This window comes from Pelophylax lessonae (assembly GCF_965119305.1).
Source record: "Pelophylax lessonae genome assembly, chromosome: 3".
NCBI lineage: Eukaryota > Metazoa > Chordata > Amphibia > Anura > Ranidae > Pelophylax > Pelophylax lessonae.
This window is the reverse complement of record NC_138770.1, coordinates 346,520,607-346,541,983: the sequence shown is the minus strand read 5'-3', so window position 1 is coordinate 346,541,983 and position 21,377 is coordinate 346,520,607. Positions and strand designations below refer to the sequence as shown.

Sequence of the window (21,377 nt, the reverse complement as noted above, 5' to 3'; positions counted from 1 at the left end):
ACTACAGATGTTAGGTTTTCAGTATTTGATTTTTTGCAACCTCGAATTGTGAAGTTAAAAAAAAAGTACAAACAGACTGAAAGGAATACAGGGCAGTTCAAATACATGGCAATAGCAAAAAATTTTAATTAAATATCACAACCACATATAGTCTTAGGGATCTTACACTTGTGCCAGCAAAGAATCTTCAGCATAACTCCCATGGCCAGGCAACCCAGGGGCAGTGTACAGCGTTCCATTGACATGAATGCCTGTAGGCTACCAAACTTATGTATAAGTAAGCGGTGCAATCATAAACACGAGTACAGCATACAGGTGTTTGCAAAAAAATATATATTTTATATTTTTTGCACACCCCTATACGCTTGACCCATGTTTATATCCATAAATGTCATTGACATGCTGTGCACTCTGTCTGGGCTGCCCGAGAGTAGAAATACTCCATCAGTTATGCTGAAGGGACTCAACCATCCTCTGTGCAAGAACTAAACTTCACAAATACCTGCTGTTGGGTCTTATAATATTTGCTCAAACTAGGAGAGAAATATCAACAATAATTTGATTAAAATGTATAATTAAAGCATTTGTCAAGGGAATTTTTTTTCCAATTTAATCTTTATTTTATGTGAAAAGAAAAGAAACACAAAAAAACAATAAACATACAATTTCCAGTAAAATCTACAATACAAAGTTAATAATTACAAAACACGTCAAAACAGTAATCACAAAGAGGGAAAACCTAATTAGTTTAACTCTGATCAACATAGGTCAAAAATCTGTGAAATAAAAAAGGGGGGGGGGGGTGTTGCTCAGGTTCTGAGAACAGAAAACCTATTACATCACTTTAATTAAATAACAAGGCCCACGCCAATTAGAGCCCTTCCCTCCTCTGAATACTTGTAGATAAACATATTCCATGAGGTTCAACTCCTCTACCTTCCTAAGCCACAGCCTGCCTGTTTCCAAGTTAAGGGGGATACAGGATTTGGCTGCATTCAATAGGTGACAAAGAGCATATTCCTTATATATTTCAGCAGGGATTTTCCGGAATATTATAATCAAATAATTTTAAAATTATCTTCCGAACCTCTCCCCAAAAACGCCATATTTTAGGGCATGACCAAAAAATATGTAGCAATGTCCCATGTTCCTCCTGACAGCGCCAACATTGATCTGAGGCATTCAGAAAACACTTATAAAGAAGGGATGGAGTCCAGTACCCCCCTGGGAGAGAATCTTAAAATTTGTTTCCTGCATTTTCGTGCAAGTTGAAGATTTTATTGTAAAGAACATTATATTGGTACGTTGGCTTTGCGTAAAAGTTTTATCCAGATCCAGATTTCTCAAGAAGGGTAACTGGTAGTCTTCCAGTGGCAAAACCAACATGGATTACATCTTCGAAAGAGTATGGAAAAGTGGACCTGACTCAATATAGTATTCTTCCAGTGGGGATAGACTTCGGCCATAGACGGTAAAGTATGTAAAATGTGGCTTATTTGAACAGCTCGCCAAAAGTCCAAATGATATGGGCCCGTACCAGCTATCAAAGCCTGTAATGTAGGCCCCTGATATCACAAAGTGAGAAGCCTGGTACAGTCCTGAATCAAGTAATGTACCAAAGGCTCCTTTTCGCAAACCCGGAGTAAAGCTCCGATTACCCAAAATAGGAAAAATGGGGATTCCAAAGAGGATAACTCATTATTGGCAAAAAGCCGATAACATATACGTGTCGTAGGTCCAATAAGTGGGTGTGTTTTAAGGCCAGGCAGAAGGTCCCTATAACACCATGGGGCCCTATGCAGCAGCAGCAGCACGTAAATTTGCGCTTGTTCAAAATTCGGCCAAAGTTTAAAATAAGTTTAAAATATCCATGTCAGCACCAATCAATCAAACTGCTTAAGTGGGTTGCTTGATAGTATCTATAAAGAACAAGAACCACCAAGCCACCCACGTTTTTAGGGAGACTCAACAAAGAACTCCCAATCCTTGGGTGTTTATACGCCCAGATAAACTCGAGACCTTATGCTTCAAGGCAATTTCTTTTAAAATAACAAACATAGTATCCTTACCTTCGCTGTGCAATCCTCCTCTTCTCAAGTCCTCTGCCGGAGCTCCTGGTTCCTCCCCCCTTCTAAGTGCCCCCATAGCAAATTGATTGCTATGGGGGCACTTAGAAGTCCTCTGCCGGAGCTCCTGGTAACTCCCTCCTTCTAAGTGCCCCCATAGCAATCAATTTGCTATGGGGGCACTCATGCGCTATCAATGTCTATTGACACAGAGAGCGTGGCTTGGCCCCATCCCCTGCCATCTCCTCGCAGGCTGTGATTGACAGCAGTGGGAGCCAATGGATGCCTCCATTGATAGTGAGGAGAGAGTGGAGAAAGCAACTTTCGGGCACAGAGCTGGATCAAGATTGGGCTCAGGAAAGTATAAGGGGCGGGGGAAAGCTGAAAATTGAAGGGTTTTTTTTTTTTTTTTTGCCCTAATGCAGAGAATGCCTTAAGATAAGAAACCTTCTGCCTTTAGAATTACTTTAATAACTATGTCAGTAAAGAAAAAGCTAGCCTGCTTTTTACTGACAAAGGGGCTGAGAATTTTCAGAATTTCACAGCATTAGCAGTTTCACAAAATATTTAACTCAAAATAGTTGACAAACTCAATACTGTAAATATGTAACAATAAAGTTAACTGCATGTTGCATTGTTTACTGCCCTCTCCCACAGATGCTCTTATTGAAAAAGAGAAGTATTTTCCAAGTAAAAAGTGTGTGACTGGCAGTCTTGAAGACTGGCCACCCAACAATGTACAGAAGAGATAACATTGGAGGTATATCTTTTCTGTAGATCTGCACAGTTAAAGAAATGTCCCTTATCTCTGCCTGCTGCAGCATTTTAAATCTCTTAATTTTCCTCAACTCACAGCCTCCAATCAGTGCTAAAGGCCCAGATCTGTAGTGTCTGTAGTATCTGCTGCAACTTCAATGACATACTGTGCTTTAAAAGTAAAAGATTTAAAGAAGAATTCCAAGTATGGATATTTAATACATAGTTATATTGATCCACCTTGGAACAATGTAAGTACGGATATACCATAGTGAAAATCATGTGAACTCTGCACTGTATGTATTCAATATAAATTGTTAGCTAGTACAAGCAGACAGCATCACCCACAAAATATCCACAAACACATTTTGAAGAAGTTGTAAAGGCAGAAGGTTTTTTTTATGTTAATACATGCATTAAAATAAAAAGCCTTCTGTGTGCAGCAGCCTCCCCAGCACCCCCTAATACTTACCTAAACCCCATCTCTGTCCAGCAATGTCCATGAGTCCCTCGGCCGTCCAGGGCTCTCCCTCCTGATTGGCTAAGACACAGCAGTGGCACCATTGGCTCCTGTGGCTGTCAATCAAAGTTGGTAAGCCAATCAGGAGAGAGAGGGGGTGGGGCACAACAGAACCTCGGTGTCTGAATGGACCCAGGGAGCTGGAGCTTGGCTCAGGTTCCCCCATAGCAAGCTGCTTGCTGTGGGGGCACTCGTCAGGAAGGAGGGGCCAAGAGCAGCCCCAGAAGAGGAGGTATCAGGCTGCCCTGTGCAAATGCACTGCACAGAGCAGGTAAATAGAACATGTTTGTTATTTATTATTTTTTTTAAATGAGACTTTACAATCACTTTAAATATTAATACATATAAAAAATGTGTTGCGCTATCACTTTAATATGACAATCCAAATGCAATGCATATATTCTTCAACTCAAAACAAGTGTGAAAAAGTATAAAAAAGTGACAAGTGCAAAAGAAAAAGATTATTTTGTACCCTTGGATCGGAATACCGGATAATTATCTCTTCTAACTGGCACACAAGACAACCAAAACAAAAGGGGTACCTGTATTCTCTGCACAATATTATGAGATAGAATAGAGGGAGGTAGGCATTTTGGAGGTTATGTGTTTTTTCCCCTCTTTCTTATTATACCGTCTCTCCTTTTCCCCCTTTTCCTCTTCTTGTACACCTAAACTTAACTGGACAGTCTCTAAACAATCTTGTCCCTGTACTACTACAGGGTTTGCAGAATCGAGTTCACTGGAGCTCTCATCCATGCATGTAATACTTTTCTCTACTTCTTGTCTAATATTTAATATTTCCCAACCTACTTAACCAACCATTATGCAAGATTTCAAGATTTCATATTTTTAACATAGCTTTCACTATTTATTTATACAAGATCTGTCTTAATATATACATATTTTTTTTTTTTTACAGTATTTTTTATGTTCCAATGTAAACATTATTAAAAAAATAAAATAAAATCCAGAAAGTTTAAAAAAATAATGATTTTTTTTATAAATATTAAAAAATAATGAAAACAATAGTGAAAAAGTCCACTTTCATAAGTTCCAAAAACGCTGTGTATAATGCAGCCGGTAACACTCTCCTCCACCAACATAACAGCCTTCTTACCAGAGATTAAGACCCCTAATTACAGGGGGTCCAATGCACTTCCCAAAACAATGGATTAAAATAGATGGAAATAAGCTCCACCAGCATACTTTTCTGGCTACAGAGCATCAATTGATAAAGCGGCCACATAGCATAGAAAAAAGACTCCACATAGCATAATACCACTAAACAATCTGGGGTTGATTTACTAAAGGCAAATAGACTGTGCACTTCGCAAAGTGCAGTTGCTCCAGAGCTTAGTAAATGAGGTATACCTTCACTTTGCAAAGAATACCCAATCATGTGCAAGGAAAATTTAAAAAATAGCATTTTTGCTTGCACATGATTGGATGTTGGAAGTCAGTAGAGCTTTTGCTCATTTACTAAGCGCTGAAGCAACTGCAAAGTGCACAGTCTATTTGTCTTTAGTAAATCCACCCACTGTGTTTATTACTTAAAAATAATACTCACAAGCAAAGGCAGTAAAGGGGCACATGAAAAGTTGCGCTGCTCAGCATGTGCGCCTGATGATGTCACAAAACTCTGACTGATACTTTTTATCAACATTTACATCTTCAGGGGCCAGGAAAGCAGGGAATGGTGCAGCTTAGTATATATCCCTTTTCACTGCATTTGCTTGTGACTAATAAAAGTGAACTTTTTCACTATCGTTCTCACTACTTATGAAGGTTTACAAAAAATGTTTTTCCTTTTGCACTTGTCAATTTTTTTGCACATGTGTTATGAGTTGAAAGATATATGCATAATATTTGGATTGTCAATGTAAAATGACAGCACAACACTTTTTTGTTATATTTATTATGGATATACCATAGCTGGTCGAGTTCCCTGGAAGCTTAAAATCACTGATGTAGACACTGCTACACCAGTGATCTCTACTTGTTTCCGAGTTCTGCACTGAGCGGTTGCCCTGCTGCATTCTGAACACAGGAGGTCGGACGATCGGCATAGGCACCATTCAAAGGTGCCAAATAGGGAAAGATTTGCAACAAGTGAATGGGGGTTAAAGCCTACTACTACTCTACTAGAAATGTTTTTTTTTTTCTATATGTGTTGCTGTTGGAGAACTCTCCGTATGTACTGTCTGGTAAAACATTGTCAGCAGTATAGGAAGCAAGGGGAAATCTTTCTAGCAAACTAAGTAAAGTCTAATTGTACTCTATTGTACTCTCATTATTAATGTATTTTTTGTTAAGTACAAGATAAAACAGTAGTAAACTGCATAAAAAATATATAAATAAAAATAGGCACCAGGCAGTTTAAGTCATAATGTGCAGTTATGCATCGCATGCTAGAACATTATGACAGACTTACATGAAAATGAATCCCTCTAGCGACGCGATGTCACTGGTGAAGGCGCTTCCATCTTCACCCGGTCTTCCTTCTGGGTTCCCGGGCTGCGACGATATGAATGGCCGTGCCAGCGATGACGTCTTGGCCGTTCCTTCAAAGCACATGCGCCGGTGACATCACCAGCTGCATCTATAGTAAATATCTCCTATACCGTGCACGTTTAAGAGATATTTGCTGTACCTAGAGGTAAGCCCTTATTATAGGTTTACATATAGGTAAAAATCATACAAGGGAGTTTACTCCAACTTTAAGGTTATAAAATATCCCACCTTTTAAATGCTGTCTCCCCCATTGCTCCCTGCATAGATTTTAGCACAAATCGCAGTGTAAATACCTTTTTTTTTTATATTTTTCTTTGCAGTCTAGCTCCTCTGTGTATATGTGGAGGGCTGACAATGGGGCATAATCACATAGAGCAGTAAGGTCACCCATCAGTGTCCACTACTCTAGTTATTGTTGGCTGGGGTGAGAGTTCACACCCAGCAGCCGCTCATTTACATAGAGGCACCAGAGCTTTGCAGTTACTTGAATGGGTCACGCACTACGCCCACGTCACTTCCAGCTATTGGAACGCACGCCGGAACGCATACCGGCATCGCTGCACTTCCTGGCTGAGAGCCGCATTGTTCTTATTGTACATGTAAGAGACTACGTTTTTTTGATTAAAGAAAGTACATACATACTATACCATGAGTTTCCCTCCTTCCTTGTGCCCCATTTGAGACCACCACACCCATTAGGAGGATATACAGTGGACGCATATTAATTCCTTGGGAACAGTGGAACGGATCTTCACACATCCTAGTGGGACCTACACAAGGGAACAGTTGTGGACTATCTGGGAACCATTCCAAAGACCATTTACCCGAGCTAGACCCAAGGGGTCGTCTGGTAAGTGGGTGCATAACTCGGTGGCGGATTCCCCCGGTGTTCTGATCCTGCATGTGGATATCCCCTTTGCACTGAGCACATAGCACTTTGGAATTATTTTGGTTTATTGCACTATTGCACCAGTATTCAAAATAAAACTCTGATAAGCACAGACTTTTTATTTTCTCAGGAATTTATTATAAATTTCTGCACTTTGAAGAACCGGTTGGGGGTTTACTCTTCATATGATTTTTAAGTGTGTGTTTTCTCATTTGTATTTTTATGAATTACATATCATTTGCACTTTATGATGGTAAATAGGATATTGTGGTATCTTTGAGCACTGTCTCCCCTTTTCACTCTCTAGGTATTGTTAGCTGGGGTGAGAGTTCACACCCAGAAGCCGCTCATTTACACAGAGGAACCAGAGCTTTGCAGTTACTTGAATGCAAAGAAAAACATGAAAAGGGTATTTACATATTTGTGTAAAGGTAAAATAATTAAGTATTTGTGATTTATGATACCATGTAATGAGAAGCCAGCATCTAAAAGGTGGAGTATTGATGGATATATTTTCTACTTTAAATGCCAACAGCATAAGTACCTAAATATGGGCTCTTGCAGTCCCTGTGTAGCAGAACTCAGACCGGGATGGTGAAGAAGCAGCACTACAGTGCTCAAGTGCTAACTGGGGGACATGTTAATGGGAGGAGAGGGCAGAATGAAAGCTGATTAATCTGGGGTTACCTAATTGCAGCAAAGGACGATCAGTTCTCCTATGCTTCAGGAGGCAATAATGGGTAATACTCAGGACTGGATAAACAGAAATACAAATCCTTTCACAGGTAAAACAGCCCTCTTCTATGTATTTTATCTACGTATGTATTTGACTGTTTGCTTTGAGTTCAGCTTTAACAGCAAACAAGTAATTTAGAATTATAGGCCATATAATAAAGTTTTTCTATGGCTATGTGTGTGTTGTTAACTAAACAAAGAGATAAGAAGTTTGATCTACTAAGTAAACGACTTTGTTTATAACTTATGTATTATGAAAAATGATTCTTCAGATATTTCTATTTTGAAGAGCACTGAACTTGCAGGTATTCAAGAGTGGTTGATATTTACCTGTTGAAGATGAACTATAACGCTCTGGTTCTTCAATGATTTAATGCATAGGATGATGAGAAATAAAAAGAAAGAAATCAGCAGAGTATACATTAGACAATACATGCTACAAAAAAGACAAATGAGAAACACAATAATAATACTATAAACTCTAAGAAAACACAAAATAATATGGCAAATTTAAGAAAATTAGAAAATGTACAGTAAAGGAAAACCACAACAATATTTAAAAATAAAAGATATAATGACTAAATGAACCAGACAAAGTTTGCACTTCCTTTGGTCCAAGTCTGATAGGGAAACAAATCATTTAGACACAATTAATTTCTTAGACTTCACATGCAAATGACCATGCTGTTAGATACTTTTTAGTTGCAGTTTTCCTTTTAAACATATCAGAAAAGAAGTCAATAAACAAAGCTTTCTCTGAGTTCAAAATTTAAACATTGCAATAACCGGTGCCACATTCTGGCATGTTTTTCTACGCATTAGAATAATGTTTTTTTACTTAACAGAAAACATAAGATAATTGCAATGGACTTCAAACTTGTTGAACTACATGAAATGACACAGTTTAAGCATGAGCGTTTAAAGACAAAAGCAGCATGAAAACTAAGAGCATGCTAAATAAGTAGTAGAAGACATGCGCATACATAAATATGATGGTATCAACCTTTTGCTTTGTGGATGTCATTATTTCATAAAGGAACTTTGGTAACTCAAATTCTCAAGCATTTAAAGTGAACCTGTCACGTGTGAAGAGGCTACACATTATAAAGAACTAAACTTGAATGATGCCTTTACAAAATATTCAGCACAGGAAAATCACCAGCTTTGGTGCCTTTTATTTAAATCACATTTTTTTTTTTTTTATATATAATGTTAAGTAGAGTCACAAGCACTAGACAGTGTTCTGTAGTTAGACAGATAATTAGACACAAAACTATTATCAAATATCTGCAGCAAGACCAAAGTTAGAATTACATTGTAATGTTAATTTATATACTGAAAGATTTGCTAAAAACATGCTGCTGTTTCTTGCTAGTAAAAACCAGCATGTCGAAAGGCTCTTTTCTTGGTGACAGGTACCCTTTAAGAAGTTATAATAATTATATTACAAGAAAGTTGAAGTAGAAAATGAATTCATGCTAGTATTGGTATCTTTTCAATTTATACAAACTACCAGAATATAAAAATGACTTGTCACTTCACTAAATACAAAGCTCACTGGTTTAAGAAAAAATGATTTTGTAAAATCATTTGTAAGAAAAGATTGATTTTATAAAAATCTGTTTATCAAGGGAATAAACTATCTTTCCTAGCATTATAATTACAACATAAGCATTTTATTAAGGTCAACAAAGAAATAATCTCATATTATATAGCAAAAGTAAAATCAGTTTTTGGTTTTAGGTAATCTAAATATAGACGTTGAGAATTGACAAGACTATGGTTTCGTTAATTTGCTTTCTAACTATAGATTGGAAGAAATATGCATATTTGTCAATGCATGGTTGAAAACTGCAGTATCCTATATTAGGTAAACATAAATGACCCTGTGTAATTTGTTTTCTGAGGAGGTGCATTTACCTTAACATTGGACTACGTATGCCAAACTAATTTGTGCTACTGAAATACAGTTATAAGTCATATGACCCCTGAAATTGTCTTTATGTGCAAAATTGTGGTAAACACTTTTCACAAAACCGACTCACTGCCACCAGCCCAGAATACTAATAAACATATTCATGTTTTTACTGTTTATAAAACTGCATAATCTTTAGGGACCAGCATAAAAAACAGCTTCATGTCATACTATGTACCACATATGTTTTTAACATCCTTTACCGATCCATTACTCACTGTCATTATTCCACAACTACATGCCATTTATCTGTGAGAGGATTATCACACAAAGATATGAATGACTGACACGATCACTGGTGCCAAAAACATAGAATAAGTGTCGATCGACACTAGCGCGACTTGTCAGGCGACTTGTCACGCTCCCTCGCGGTCCATTGACCGCTACAGGACCCGTTATAATAGGAGCGACACAAGTCGCTCCGACTTAGAAAAAGGGTCCTGTACTACTTCTGGGCAACCTCGGGGTGACTTGCATAGACTTCCATTATGTGAAGTCCATACAAGTCGCTCTGAAGTCGTGGTGCATGGCAATGCACGAGTCGCCCCCGAAGTAGTACAGAGTCGTGTCGCCTTAGTGTGAACTGACTCTTAACTGCACTCTACCTAATGTCTACACATTTATAGTAAATAAATAAATCCTTCGACATTTTTAATTTCCATATTTCATACATGTAAATATATATATATATATGAAATAGTCAATGTCTGGGCTAATTTTATGCCACATGTGGAACTGTTAAACAGCTTATGATTGAAGCTTATCACCAAGTATTAGACATCTACTTTGTTCTAGAGTCAGAGGTTTATTAGCCTACATGAGAACTATTAGAAAAGTAAACTTAGCTCTTGGGTCAAATAGATTAAGTGAATACAATCTAATAAATGACAACTGTTTTACTTTCTAGATCTAATATAATACACAAATCTCTTAATATTTCTCACAAAGTGCCAGCTTCATGAAATGTCTCTTAAAAAAAAAAAAAAATAAATAAAAAACAGCAATTCCTATTGGCAATGCCCCTTAAAAGGTATTGAAATTCCTTACATGTACACAGCAACCACTATACATAAGCAATGCAATAACTGTTAACAATACTCAGAATCCTATCAATATCCACAAAGGAATACAAATGACAATTTAAAAGGAAAAAATAACATTAACAAAACTAATTCAAGAACGATATTGTAAGTAAAAGCTTGTAAATTACTGAATTATCTTTCCTTTACCAGCACACTGAGATATTCAAATGGAAGAGATTAGCTAAGTAGGACACAGAGCACTGCTATAGATACCACTGTGTCAGCATGTAAGTTGATTCATACAGATGTAGGTCTAGAGATTTCACAGCAGCAGCTAAGATGACTAATATCTGCTCATAGATGAGTACAGACAATGATGTGGCTGAAGTTTCAGTTGACAGGAAAGAAGTGGAAAGACTTTATCATATGGCAATTGTTACATTTTTGTTTTTAATTGTATATTTCTTTTGTTTAAAACCCCAAGAACGGTATGATTTTATTCTTCCATGCATATAACAAACGCTGCTCAAGATCAGTAAGCACATCACTGCTGGCCTCCATAAAATAAAAAGCCATCAGCTTAATGAATATGTACAGTATACACCACAAGAAAGTGCCAGATTGCCCCTTGGGTACCTGAGCTCTTCTGTAGTAGCTTTCAGAAGCACAAAGATGTTTCCTTTGTGATGATCCTCAACCCTAACCAGCCACCAAATCAGCTACAAGTTACATAATGGAGTCGCTGAAGAAGATGAGACCCATGTGGTTCTGATTGATAATGAGAGGATAATAACCAAGAAAAGGTACGTTTGTGCAAAATTTTAGGTTGTTTCCAAATTACTTTGCATTAAATATATATATATATATATATATATATATATATATTTATTTATTTTTTCAGTTAAGATGTTTTTAACATCATTACAATCACACCATTTTGCTAACTGTTCTTGAAATAGGTTCTGCAAAAAAAACTAATTTGCCCCCGAAAATATTTAAAAATCTGAAGATTGCACCAACTCATATAGCTAAACAACTTAAATAAGAATGAAACAAGACATTTCAAATAGAATATTCCAAGACTGGGCATTTACATATTAGATGGTTGCAACGGTAAGCCCATTGTTTTCAACAAACTGTTTTTTAGAGTAGCACAGCAATAAAAACCATACTGTCACTTAGTGGAACTAGTAGAACCCAAACAAATGCATTTAAAGCAGTTAAAGTAAAGTATTCACATTCAAACTACCTCCAGAAAAAGACTGCCAGTGTTTATCTGCTCATATATGTATGCAGTCTAGCCTTGTTTGTTCTATTTTTTTTATTTTAATCTTAATATGTAGCACTATATAATATAAACATATTAATATATTATATTGTAAAGGTAACATTATAGCCCTACAAAATACATGCCTTATAATTTAAACTGTGCAGCAACTAAATGTAATGTAAAAACAGGCAGCCAATATTATTATACAAAATATTCTTTCTTGAGTTGAATAGGCAATACACCATTTTCTTTTTTTTCTATATATATATATTTTTCTAGTAATTTGACAGCCAAACAAGAGTTGAAGATGTCAAAATGCAGACATACTATTTTTACCAGGACCTTTAGATATATACACTCTTACTTTCTTTACAATTGGATAATAGGTGCCTTACAGCCTACGAAATATCTTTGTTTTCTTTAATATTTTTAACAGCCACAATGTACTTATTACAGGCACATAGAATGTCTAAAACTGCTTTGTGCAACGTTCTGCAATTATAAAGTATTTGTGCTTTGCTTCTGTGTTCATATATCATGGCCCTACTCTTAAAGTACTCATTAAAGAGAAAACAGTTATTAGTTTATTTTAGCTAGCCCAAAATGAATGCACCTGAGAGGTATCATATAAACACTATTTTCCTACAGCCAGTTGACATTTTAAGAATCAAATTCAGATATTAAAAAAAGAGTTAGAAAGTTTAATAACTCATATCATTTATACATATTCTGCATGCATCCACAACATGCTGTAATATAAAAACTGCTCCTTTTAAAAGTATACATAATCCATGAAATTGTCACTTAATATACACAAAATAAAGATCTTCATGTGTTTCCTATATCACCACATTGCTGAGAATTATGTTTCTTATATAGAAAAAGTATGGTATGGATTGCTAATAATAAAAGAAAAAAAAAAACAGTATGACCAACCCATTGAGTCATACAGTTTAGATAAATGACTTTTCACAGATACTCCCATATTGATGACTTTGCAACAGTGATGTAACCCAGTTTTGCTTCTGTATCAAATTCATGGTTTGGTCATGGCATAAATCTCACAAGCAAGACAATGCTTAACATACACAAAGAGCACAATTCTATTTCTGCACAACACAAACGTATTTGGGTAAGCATACTCAAGCATGACTAGACATGAAACCCTGCACAAAGATTTACACTTAGAAAGATAATCACTTAACAATAAAAACACAGCAAGGCCATTAGTAATCCACCAATCCACACCATAACTCATAGAACAAATAAAAGCACAAAACACGGCTCTCAAGTGTGGTTGGTCACTTGGGCTACCTTGTTCTACACTGTTGCTTCTTACAGGGACCTGTGGAAGCTGCCTTCCTCTTCGACTGAATGAAGAATCACCCGTGGATGACTGGCTTCCTAGTTGATGGTTTCTGTAAGGTTACAAGCACAAGTTATTTTAGAAATCTACATATACGTACAGTTTTTTTTTTCATTTGAAATTTCATAATGTGCTTGTAAATTTAAAATAAGTCAGATTTTCTAGAATAAATAACCTAGAGAATCTGAACAGAGATGAGCAAATTGTAAAACTGACATGCCTTCAATTCCCACTAATTTGAACACAAACCAAAGATTGTATTTTCACAGTTTTACTCTTTTGTACCCAGATCACTTCAATAAACATAACAGTTTTCTTATTATTTGCTTATCTCTGATTTTGAAACCATCCAACACACATGAACACTGAACATTTAGATATTGAAAAACATAATATTGCCTTAATTTTTTTTACCTTTTTTCTAAATAACTATGCTGCCCTTTCCATAGCTTATTCTTACTTACTGCTGGCCATTGAACTTACCAGAGGGTCTGCTGACAGGCCCGACTCGACTCCACCTTGTGGTTGACACAAGTAGAAATAGTTTTTATTGCCGTCTAAAATTATAAGCTGATAAACACATTTCTAAATATTGCATGTGCATGCTAAAATATATAACACACTATGTATACTATTTTAATCCCAAAGTGAGCCCTTACAACTCCCTTTTCAAGTGTGCCCTGAAAACCAACATTGGAGTTCCAAGTAATTGCTTTCAATGCTTTATCCTGTACTAGCATTCTATAAATGTATCACCATAAATCAAAAAACTATAGTGCACATATATGCATTTTCATGGCATAATTAAGATTTAACATATGTTCTGACTAGGTGTATAACCTTATCTGACAATTTCCTATTAGAAAACCGAAAGACTATCAATGCAAACAGTACCTGGATCACCTGCTGTGGTTCCCACAGCAGAAGGGCACAGTTCCAATGGCCACCAGCAGATGTCTCCCAGCAGCCAGCAGATTTTAGCAATTAGGCTCCACCTGATGCTACTGGGAATGTGTATAACTTCTCCCTTTGCAGTAGTGCTTTAGTGTTTTGCATGTCAGCCATATATCTGCTTGCTGATTAACCAGATCCCTGCCTTATTCTGTATCTTGCATCTAGCTCCCTGTATTCTGTTACACAATATCTGCTCCCCTTGTTCCCAGTCCTAGTCTTGGACTTGCACTGTTATATCATCTTCCCCCTAGTTGTATATAGTGTATTATAGTTCCGTTGTTGGTTTGGTTTTGCTTCACTGCCACGTATATTTCTCACTTTTGCCGTGTTTATGGTCTGTATGTGTTGGATTGATGTTGTGTGCAATAAACTTTATTTTATTTTCCAGTTTCCTAAGCACAGCTGGTATCACTCAGTATCCCTTAGAACAGGGGTCTTCAAACTTCAGCCCTCCAGCTGATCAGGAACTACAATTCCCATCATGCCTAGTCATGTCTGTGAATGTCAGAGTTTTACAATGCCTCATGGGATGTGTAGTTCTGCAACAGCTGGAGGGCCGTAGTTTGAGGATCCCTGCCTTAGAATAACAGTTTTTTAAGGGAAGAGATAGGCCGGCCACCACACACCTCGCCCCCTATTATTAAGCAAAGCACAAAGACAGCGCTCACAACTGGGAAAACACCTCATAGATCAAGGGTGGAGTCCTTCACAGGGTGCTCTGGCTCAAATTGCCTCCAGCCATTGAAAACGCAGCTCCAAGAAAGATGTAGCCGGAAACTCCAGAATCCCTTGAAAATCTTTATTAGCTACATAAAGGTCAAGATTAAAAATACCTGATGCGTTTCGGCATACAGCCTTGTTCACAGCAAGTTAACAAGGCTGTATGCTGAAACATATCAGCTGTTTTTAATCTTTTCCTTTATGTAGCTAATAAAGATTTTCATGGGATTCTGGAGTTGCGAGCTACATCTTTCTTGGCCCTATGATTAAGCTTCAGGAGTGAAGTGAAACATGTTGGGGGCATGGCTTGGATAAATCAAGCTGAGGCAGCTTTATTTGCAAACCACTTTGCGGGAAGAGGTGTGTGGTGGCTGAGCTATCTCTACCTACTTCTGCAGCGTGCTCTGGGTCTGGACAAACCTTTCCCCAGCCTGCCAATTTACTAGTCAGAGGCATCCAATCCATTGGACCTTGTTAGCCTGAGCAGGGGCCATCAAGCATTTATCATGAGTCACAGTCTTTTGGAGGAGGTAACATGTTTTTTTTATTGTTTCCATAATTATTAGGATTATTATAAATATTGTATTAGGTAAATATAAAAAGGACTAGCTTATTATGCTAAATTATATATCCATACTGTAAGATGCACCTGAACAGTAGGGAAATCAGTTTACACAAACTACAAAGTAACCTGTAGAGGATGAAATCACTCATTTCTCCTCCACTAACAGAAACAGGACCATTTGTTTCTTAAATTATACAGGATGCTTAAAGTATGCAGGCAGTACCGGGCTTTCTCATTAGAAAAAATAACAAATATTGCTAAGTGAGTTTGATTGATGCAACCTGTAATAAAATGTCTGCTTGTAAAATAATAGGATTTGTTTATACCATAAAATCTTTTTTTTTTCTTAGTTTATTGAGGAACACAGAATTCAGAGCTATTTGGTTACACTGTCACCTACAGGAGAATTTAGACAGTACTGAAAAAAAAAAGTGAATAGCCTAGTATAACCTCTCCCACTCCCAGAATACCTCAGTTTTTTAATAAAACAGTGCTGAGAGCAAAAGCATAATAAAAACAGAGGGGTCCAAAATTTCTAAAATGTCAAAGGATCAGGTAACTGCAAATGTCAGCACATTTTACCTAACTTTGATAAGTAAGAGTGCCCCCTCATTGTGAGGGGGACTTGAGAGCAAGTTTGCTGGATTTCAGAGTTTGGAATTTATGGCAGGACTGAGTTCCAGGTTTTGCCTTGGAGGCCTGGTAACAACAATAGATTTTTCCAGGTCAAGGCAAATGTGCAATAAGGACCAAAATTGTATCCTCAAGCTTTGGAGTTATGGCAGTAGACTGAGAGTCATGAAACACAGATCACCCACCACTGAGTGTGCTCAAGCAGCTGCAGCTAAAAGGAAATCAGTGATGAACTCTGGAGGGGAGGGCATACTCACGAGAACATTGCAGGAGCTGTGGGGATTAATGCCATCTCTGACTTGTCACTGGTGGCAACAGGAAGCATGAGTAAATGTCCTGGCTGAGAAGATGGCAGGTGAGAGACTGAGTAGGTCTGTGCATTCTCCAGGAGCTGGTAAATGCATGCTCAGTAGGACAAACCAGAAGGGGGCTGTGCAGACTCGGTAATGGCAGACTAGCAATGAGCCCAGTATAATGGCCTCAATTTTAAAAATTCCACTTCACTTCTTACTGCTGATGGCAAGTGAATAAAAGAGTCACAGCCTGTGCTTCTGAGTTAACCCCTTAGGGCATAACAGAGCAGGAGCACACCCAGGCTCACATAAGGGCATTGCTCTAACTTACTGCAGCAGTGGTCCAGAAGTACCTTATGGCCCCCACAAATTAGATTGGAGTCTTCAGGAACAGGGTTCCACCAGACGTGTGCACTGCAGCCCTGTACCAGTAAAGCACTCGGCAGCTAACTCACACATTACACCAAGCATCTTCAGCACAGATCAGTGTTTTTGAGGACTCATTACAGGCCAGCCCTGCTTCTTCTCCACAGCAGGGTCTGGGTATGGTCTCCAAAGCTATGCCAAGAATCAGATGCAAAATGCATCCCAGTGACTCTGCAGCAACTGAAGAATCTTGATAAAAGAAAAAAAATATATTGATAAAAAATATATATAAAAAAGTAAGAAGTAATTTGCTTTTTCGGTGGAGAGATGTCTGGTCTCCTAGGGCAATAGCAAAAATTGAGAGTGGCTGGGGTTATACTAACCCATCCAAACAGTTTTGTTTTGTCAGTAGCAGTATAACCCTATCTTCCTGAATTTCTATCCAGTGTTTCTTAATGTATAATAAAGAAAGTCATGTTTACAATGGCTAATATTCAACAATGACTCATTACTGAATTGCTATTCTGCTTAGCAGTCATACCACATATGATCTATGTAGTTTTAATCTTAAAAAATAATTGACAAACATAAAACTAAAATCCAGAAGAATAGCAATAATGTAAGGAGCATTGACAATGACAGAAGCAAAACAAAAACGAACACATGATGGCTCCAAAATACAATAGATTAAAAGACAGGTCAAATCTGACACTGCAGATTCATAATTCCAGCAGAAAAAAAACTGTAAAATATTAAACCTAAAACATTTAAAGATTGGAGTAATGTTAACAGAGGACAAATGCCCATATTTAAAAATTGTATGCATCAAACAAAAAAAAAAATAGTATAATTCGAATTGGTTGACAGCTCCTTTGCTTTTTTTTTTTTTTTGTTAATAAATCAGAGTCAGTCATTAAATACAGTGGTCACACATGTTGGTAACAACACATGCAGGCAATACATACAAAGAAACCAAAACAATTAAGTTCAGAAATTATGTTATGTGTAATAAAATGGCATGACCCAGGGAAAAAGTATTGAACACATGAAGAAAGCAAGGTGCAAAAAGGCATGGAAAGCCAAGACACCAGCTGAAATCTATCAGTAATTACAAAGCAATCCTGCCCCTTGTCAGTAATAACAGCAGGTTAATTATCAACGGATGGCCTATAAAAAGGTGTCTTATTACCAAGGTGGCACACAAGAAACATCTCATGCGTAGGGTACTGGTAAACGCAAAGAGCTCTCTCAAGACCTTTGAAACCTTATTGTTGCAAAACACACTGATGGCATTGGTTACAGAAGGATTTCTAAACTTTTGAATGTTCCAGTGAGCTCTGTTGGGGCCATAATTCGGAAGTGGAAAGAACATAATTTCACCATAAACCGGCCATGACCAGGTGCTCCTTACAAGATTTCTGACAGAAGAGTAAAAAATAATTATCAGAAGAGTTGTCTATAAGCCAATGACTACTTGTGGAGAGCTTCATAAAGACCTGGAATTAGCAGGTACAATTGTTTCAAAGAAAACAATATGTAATGCACTCAATGGCAATGGCCTGTATGCAAACTCAAACGCAAGACTCCATTGCTGAAAAAAAAAGCATGTTGAAGCTTGTCTAAAGTTTGCTGCACAACATTTAGACAAGCCTGTGAAATATTAGGATAATATAGTCTGGTCAGATAAGACCAAAACTGAACTCTTTGGATGCCATAATACACACCATGTTTGGAGGTCAAATGGCACTGCACATCACCCCAAAAACACCATACCAACACTGAGGTTTGAAGGTGGGAACATCATTGTGTGAGGCTGTTTTTCAGCATACGGTTCTGGCAAATTTCATGTCATTGAAAGAAGAATAAATGGAAAAATGTTCGAAGACTTTCTTGATAAAAACATGCATCCATCTACCAGGATGATAAAGATGAAAGGAGGGTGGACATTTGAGCAAGACAATGATCCCAAACACGAAGCAAAGGAAACTCTCAATTGGTTTCAAAGAAAGAAAATAAAGCTGCTAGAATGGCCCAGCCAATCACCTGACTTAAACCCAATAGAAAATGTATGTAAAGAACTAAAGAACAGAGTTAATAGAAGGGGCCCATGGATTTTTCAAAATTTGAAGACTGTTTCTCTGGAAGAATGGGTCCAAATCAAAAACCTGAGCAATGCATGCGACTAGTATCTCCATACAGGAGGCATCTTGAAGCTGTCATTACCAACAAAAGATTTTATACAAAGTATTAAATACATTTCAGTTCAAAACTTTTTCCCTGTGTCATTCCATTTTATTACCCATAACCTGATTTCCGAACATATTTGTTTTGGTTTTGAATGGGTTGTTTAACGGCATGTGGTGAACATTTCATGTCAATAGCACCTTTAGAAATGTATTTACCTATCACTTATTAGCAAGTTCCGCTACTGCATAAGAACTGTCTGAGTCATTTGCAGTCATAAATTATAATGTAGCATGGAAGTGAAGCCCTGTTCTACTACATACTCACATTTTGGGCTAATGAGGGGGTTGTCTGGGTTTTGCTGCACTTTACCCTGTTTTGCCATTTCACTTGGGTTTTTCTCCAGCATTTGAAAATTGACACGGTGCCTCACTGACGTGAAGTGCAAAAAAAGTGAATAGCAGAACTCCCTACATTCTCTTCACAAGATGTCAGTATAGGGTGGACATTTAGAAAGTATTCATCTGCTCCTACTGTTTCTATCGTAAGTCAATTGCTCACTAACAGTTGCATACTTATCTGTTTTTCTATAAATGCATGGGAAACTCTCCTACCTTTCTACTTCAGAAACCATGTTTTTTTTATTCTGTTTTTGGTTGCTAGATCTTTCCATTTTTCTGGGCTGCCTGAGATGAAATGATAAATAAAAGAAAACAAAGCAAAGCAGAAATAATAATAAAAAGAAACAGCAATGAGAATGAGATTACATACATACAAAGCATTTTGAGAGGTGCGTAGTAAAACTTCACAACAGGAACATATGTAGAGAGTATTAAAGTGTACCTGCTACACACAAGGCAATATTGTGGAATGGGTAATTAATCAAATGTAATGTTTAAACTGCAGTTACCCAAAACAGCTTTAGCTTACTGGAGTTGGATCAGCATGCTATGATTTAAAGGATGATTAAACCACAAAAAATGTAAAAAATAACTAACGACACCCAATATAATTATCCCCATAATATCTGGTTCACCTAAGGATCCCTAATGCCTCATCAATCTACTATATACTGTATCTCATATACTGTAACAAAAACTTTGAAGCTCAAATTCTACCCCACAATGAAATGTACAGCCTCATCAGACCCCTATTTCAAATAATGCTTCAGTTTCCTTACAGACTCCTCAGATGAGGAAAGTGGCAACTGGATTCAGTAGTTGAATTTTACTTGAACATCTTTATCCTGACACATACCTGGGGACTTTGGGTTAAAAGATGTTGGCTTCACGAGTTGTGGAGACGTTTGGGGGATATGCTTTTCTGCTATTATATGTTGTGAGCGACCTTTTTCTTTTTTGGTTTAAGATGCTTTAAAGTACCTGTTTATCTGCAGCATTCTAAAACACACATTTTACACATCTCTGAGCTCTAAAACACAGGGGGAGGGGATCTGATGTCACACATAAACTGAAGAGCTGGGGCACTGAATTCCCTGATATCTGAGTGGAGGGAAGGGGCACACCGCCCTCTACATACTGACATAGAAAAACATACAAAGCTGAGGATATGTGTCACCTGCAGGTCAACAGATTAGCAGGAAGAGGAGATTGAAGGACACTTGATGCTTTCGATTCAGGCTAGCATGGTATAAAGAAGGATGTGCTTTGTTCACTTTTCATGTCTGAGGTTTACAACCACTAATTGCTAATGCTAGAGACAGTTTTTTTTTCGGCACATCCTCTTGTGTGACGTGAAAATGATGCGAGTCAAATTGAGCCAGTGGAGGTATTGCATCCTGATTTGGGGCTTTACGCTCCAGGACACTGTTGCATAAACCAATAATCAGGCTAAATGCAAGGTGGAAAACCCACTCATTAGGGAGACTTATATCCTGACTCCAGCTTGGGTCTGGCTGTTCAGGTACACCTATATCAATGAAATAGTGTATTTAATAAGCTAATAAGGCTAACTACACTTTGCCCATAATCATTGCTCTCTGTAGCTCTAACATAATTAGTAGGCTTGCTTGTGTCTCCAGCTTTCATTGTAGTAATAGTCTGGATTGTCTGAAACTATGGGTGGACAAGTTCACTTTAATAATCTCTACCAAACTTGATTTCAAATGTTTGATAAAAAATGACGTTTATTGTACAATACTGATTATAGGGCAACACACTTGATGAAAAGATATGCAGAGTCACAGGCATGCATTGTATAATGTAGATGAACCATAGAAAAGAACCTGTATGAGCAGCACGAAGGTGCGATAGTAAAGGCACACATTGGAACAGTAACAAGTAATTAACTGCCACATATTATGCTAATTTGTAAGCTTGAGGACACTGAAATGGTCACCCAAATAGTGCTTTAGATGATATTTTCAGTCATCAAAAATAACACTATATAGGATGCACTGTTCCTATTTGCACACATGTACAGTACATACACACTCACTTCTACCTTATATAGAATACTTCAGAGTTTTTTTAAATGTTTCTGTGTATGTGACCTGGTAATAGATTACACTACCTGGAACACCTCCAACTTCA

General features: G+C 37.4%; 1 protein-coding gene across 20 annotated transcripts in view; it reads right to left on the bottom strand.

Moving 5' to 3' along the window:
* Positions 1-21,377, bottom strand: part of RIMS1 (regulating synaptic membrane exocytosis 1) — a 625,149-nt gene that overhangs the window by 248,563 nt on the left and 355,209 nt on the right. For 8 of the 20 annotated variants that reach the window (XM_082249043.1, XM_082249062.1, XM_082249061.1 and 5 more), the window contains 3 exons: positions 19,440-19,511; positions 13,059-13,162; positions 7,808-7,837 (listed from right to left, as the gene is read on the bottom strand). In XM_082249043.1, the coding sequence (XP_082105169.1) occupies positions 7,808-7,837; positions 13,059-13,162; positions 19,440-19,511 (206 nt within the window). The remainder of the gene's footprint in view (positions 1-7,807; positions 7,838-13,058; positions 13,163-19,439; positions 19,512-21,377) is intronic. The other 12 variants (XM_082249065.1, XM_082249051.1, XM_082249047.1 and 9 more) reach the window with 3 other exon arrangements.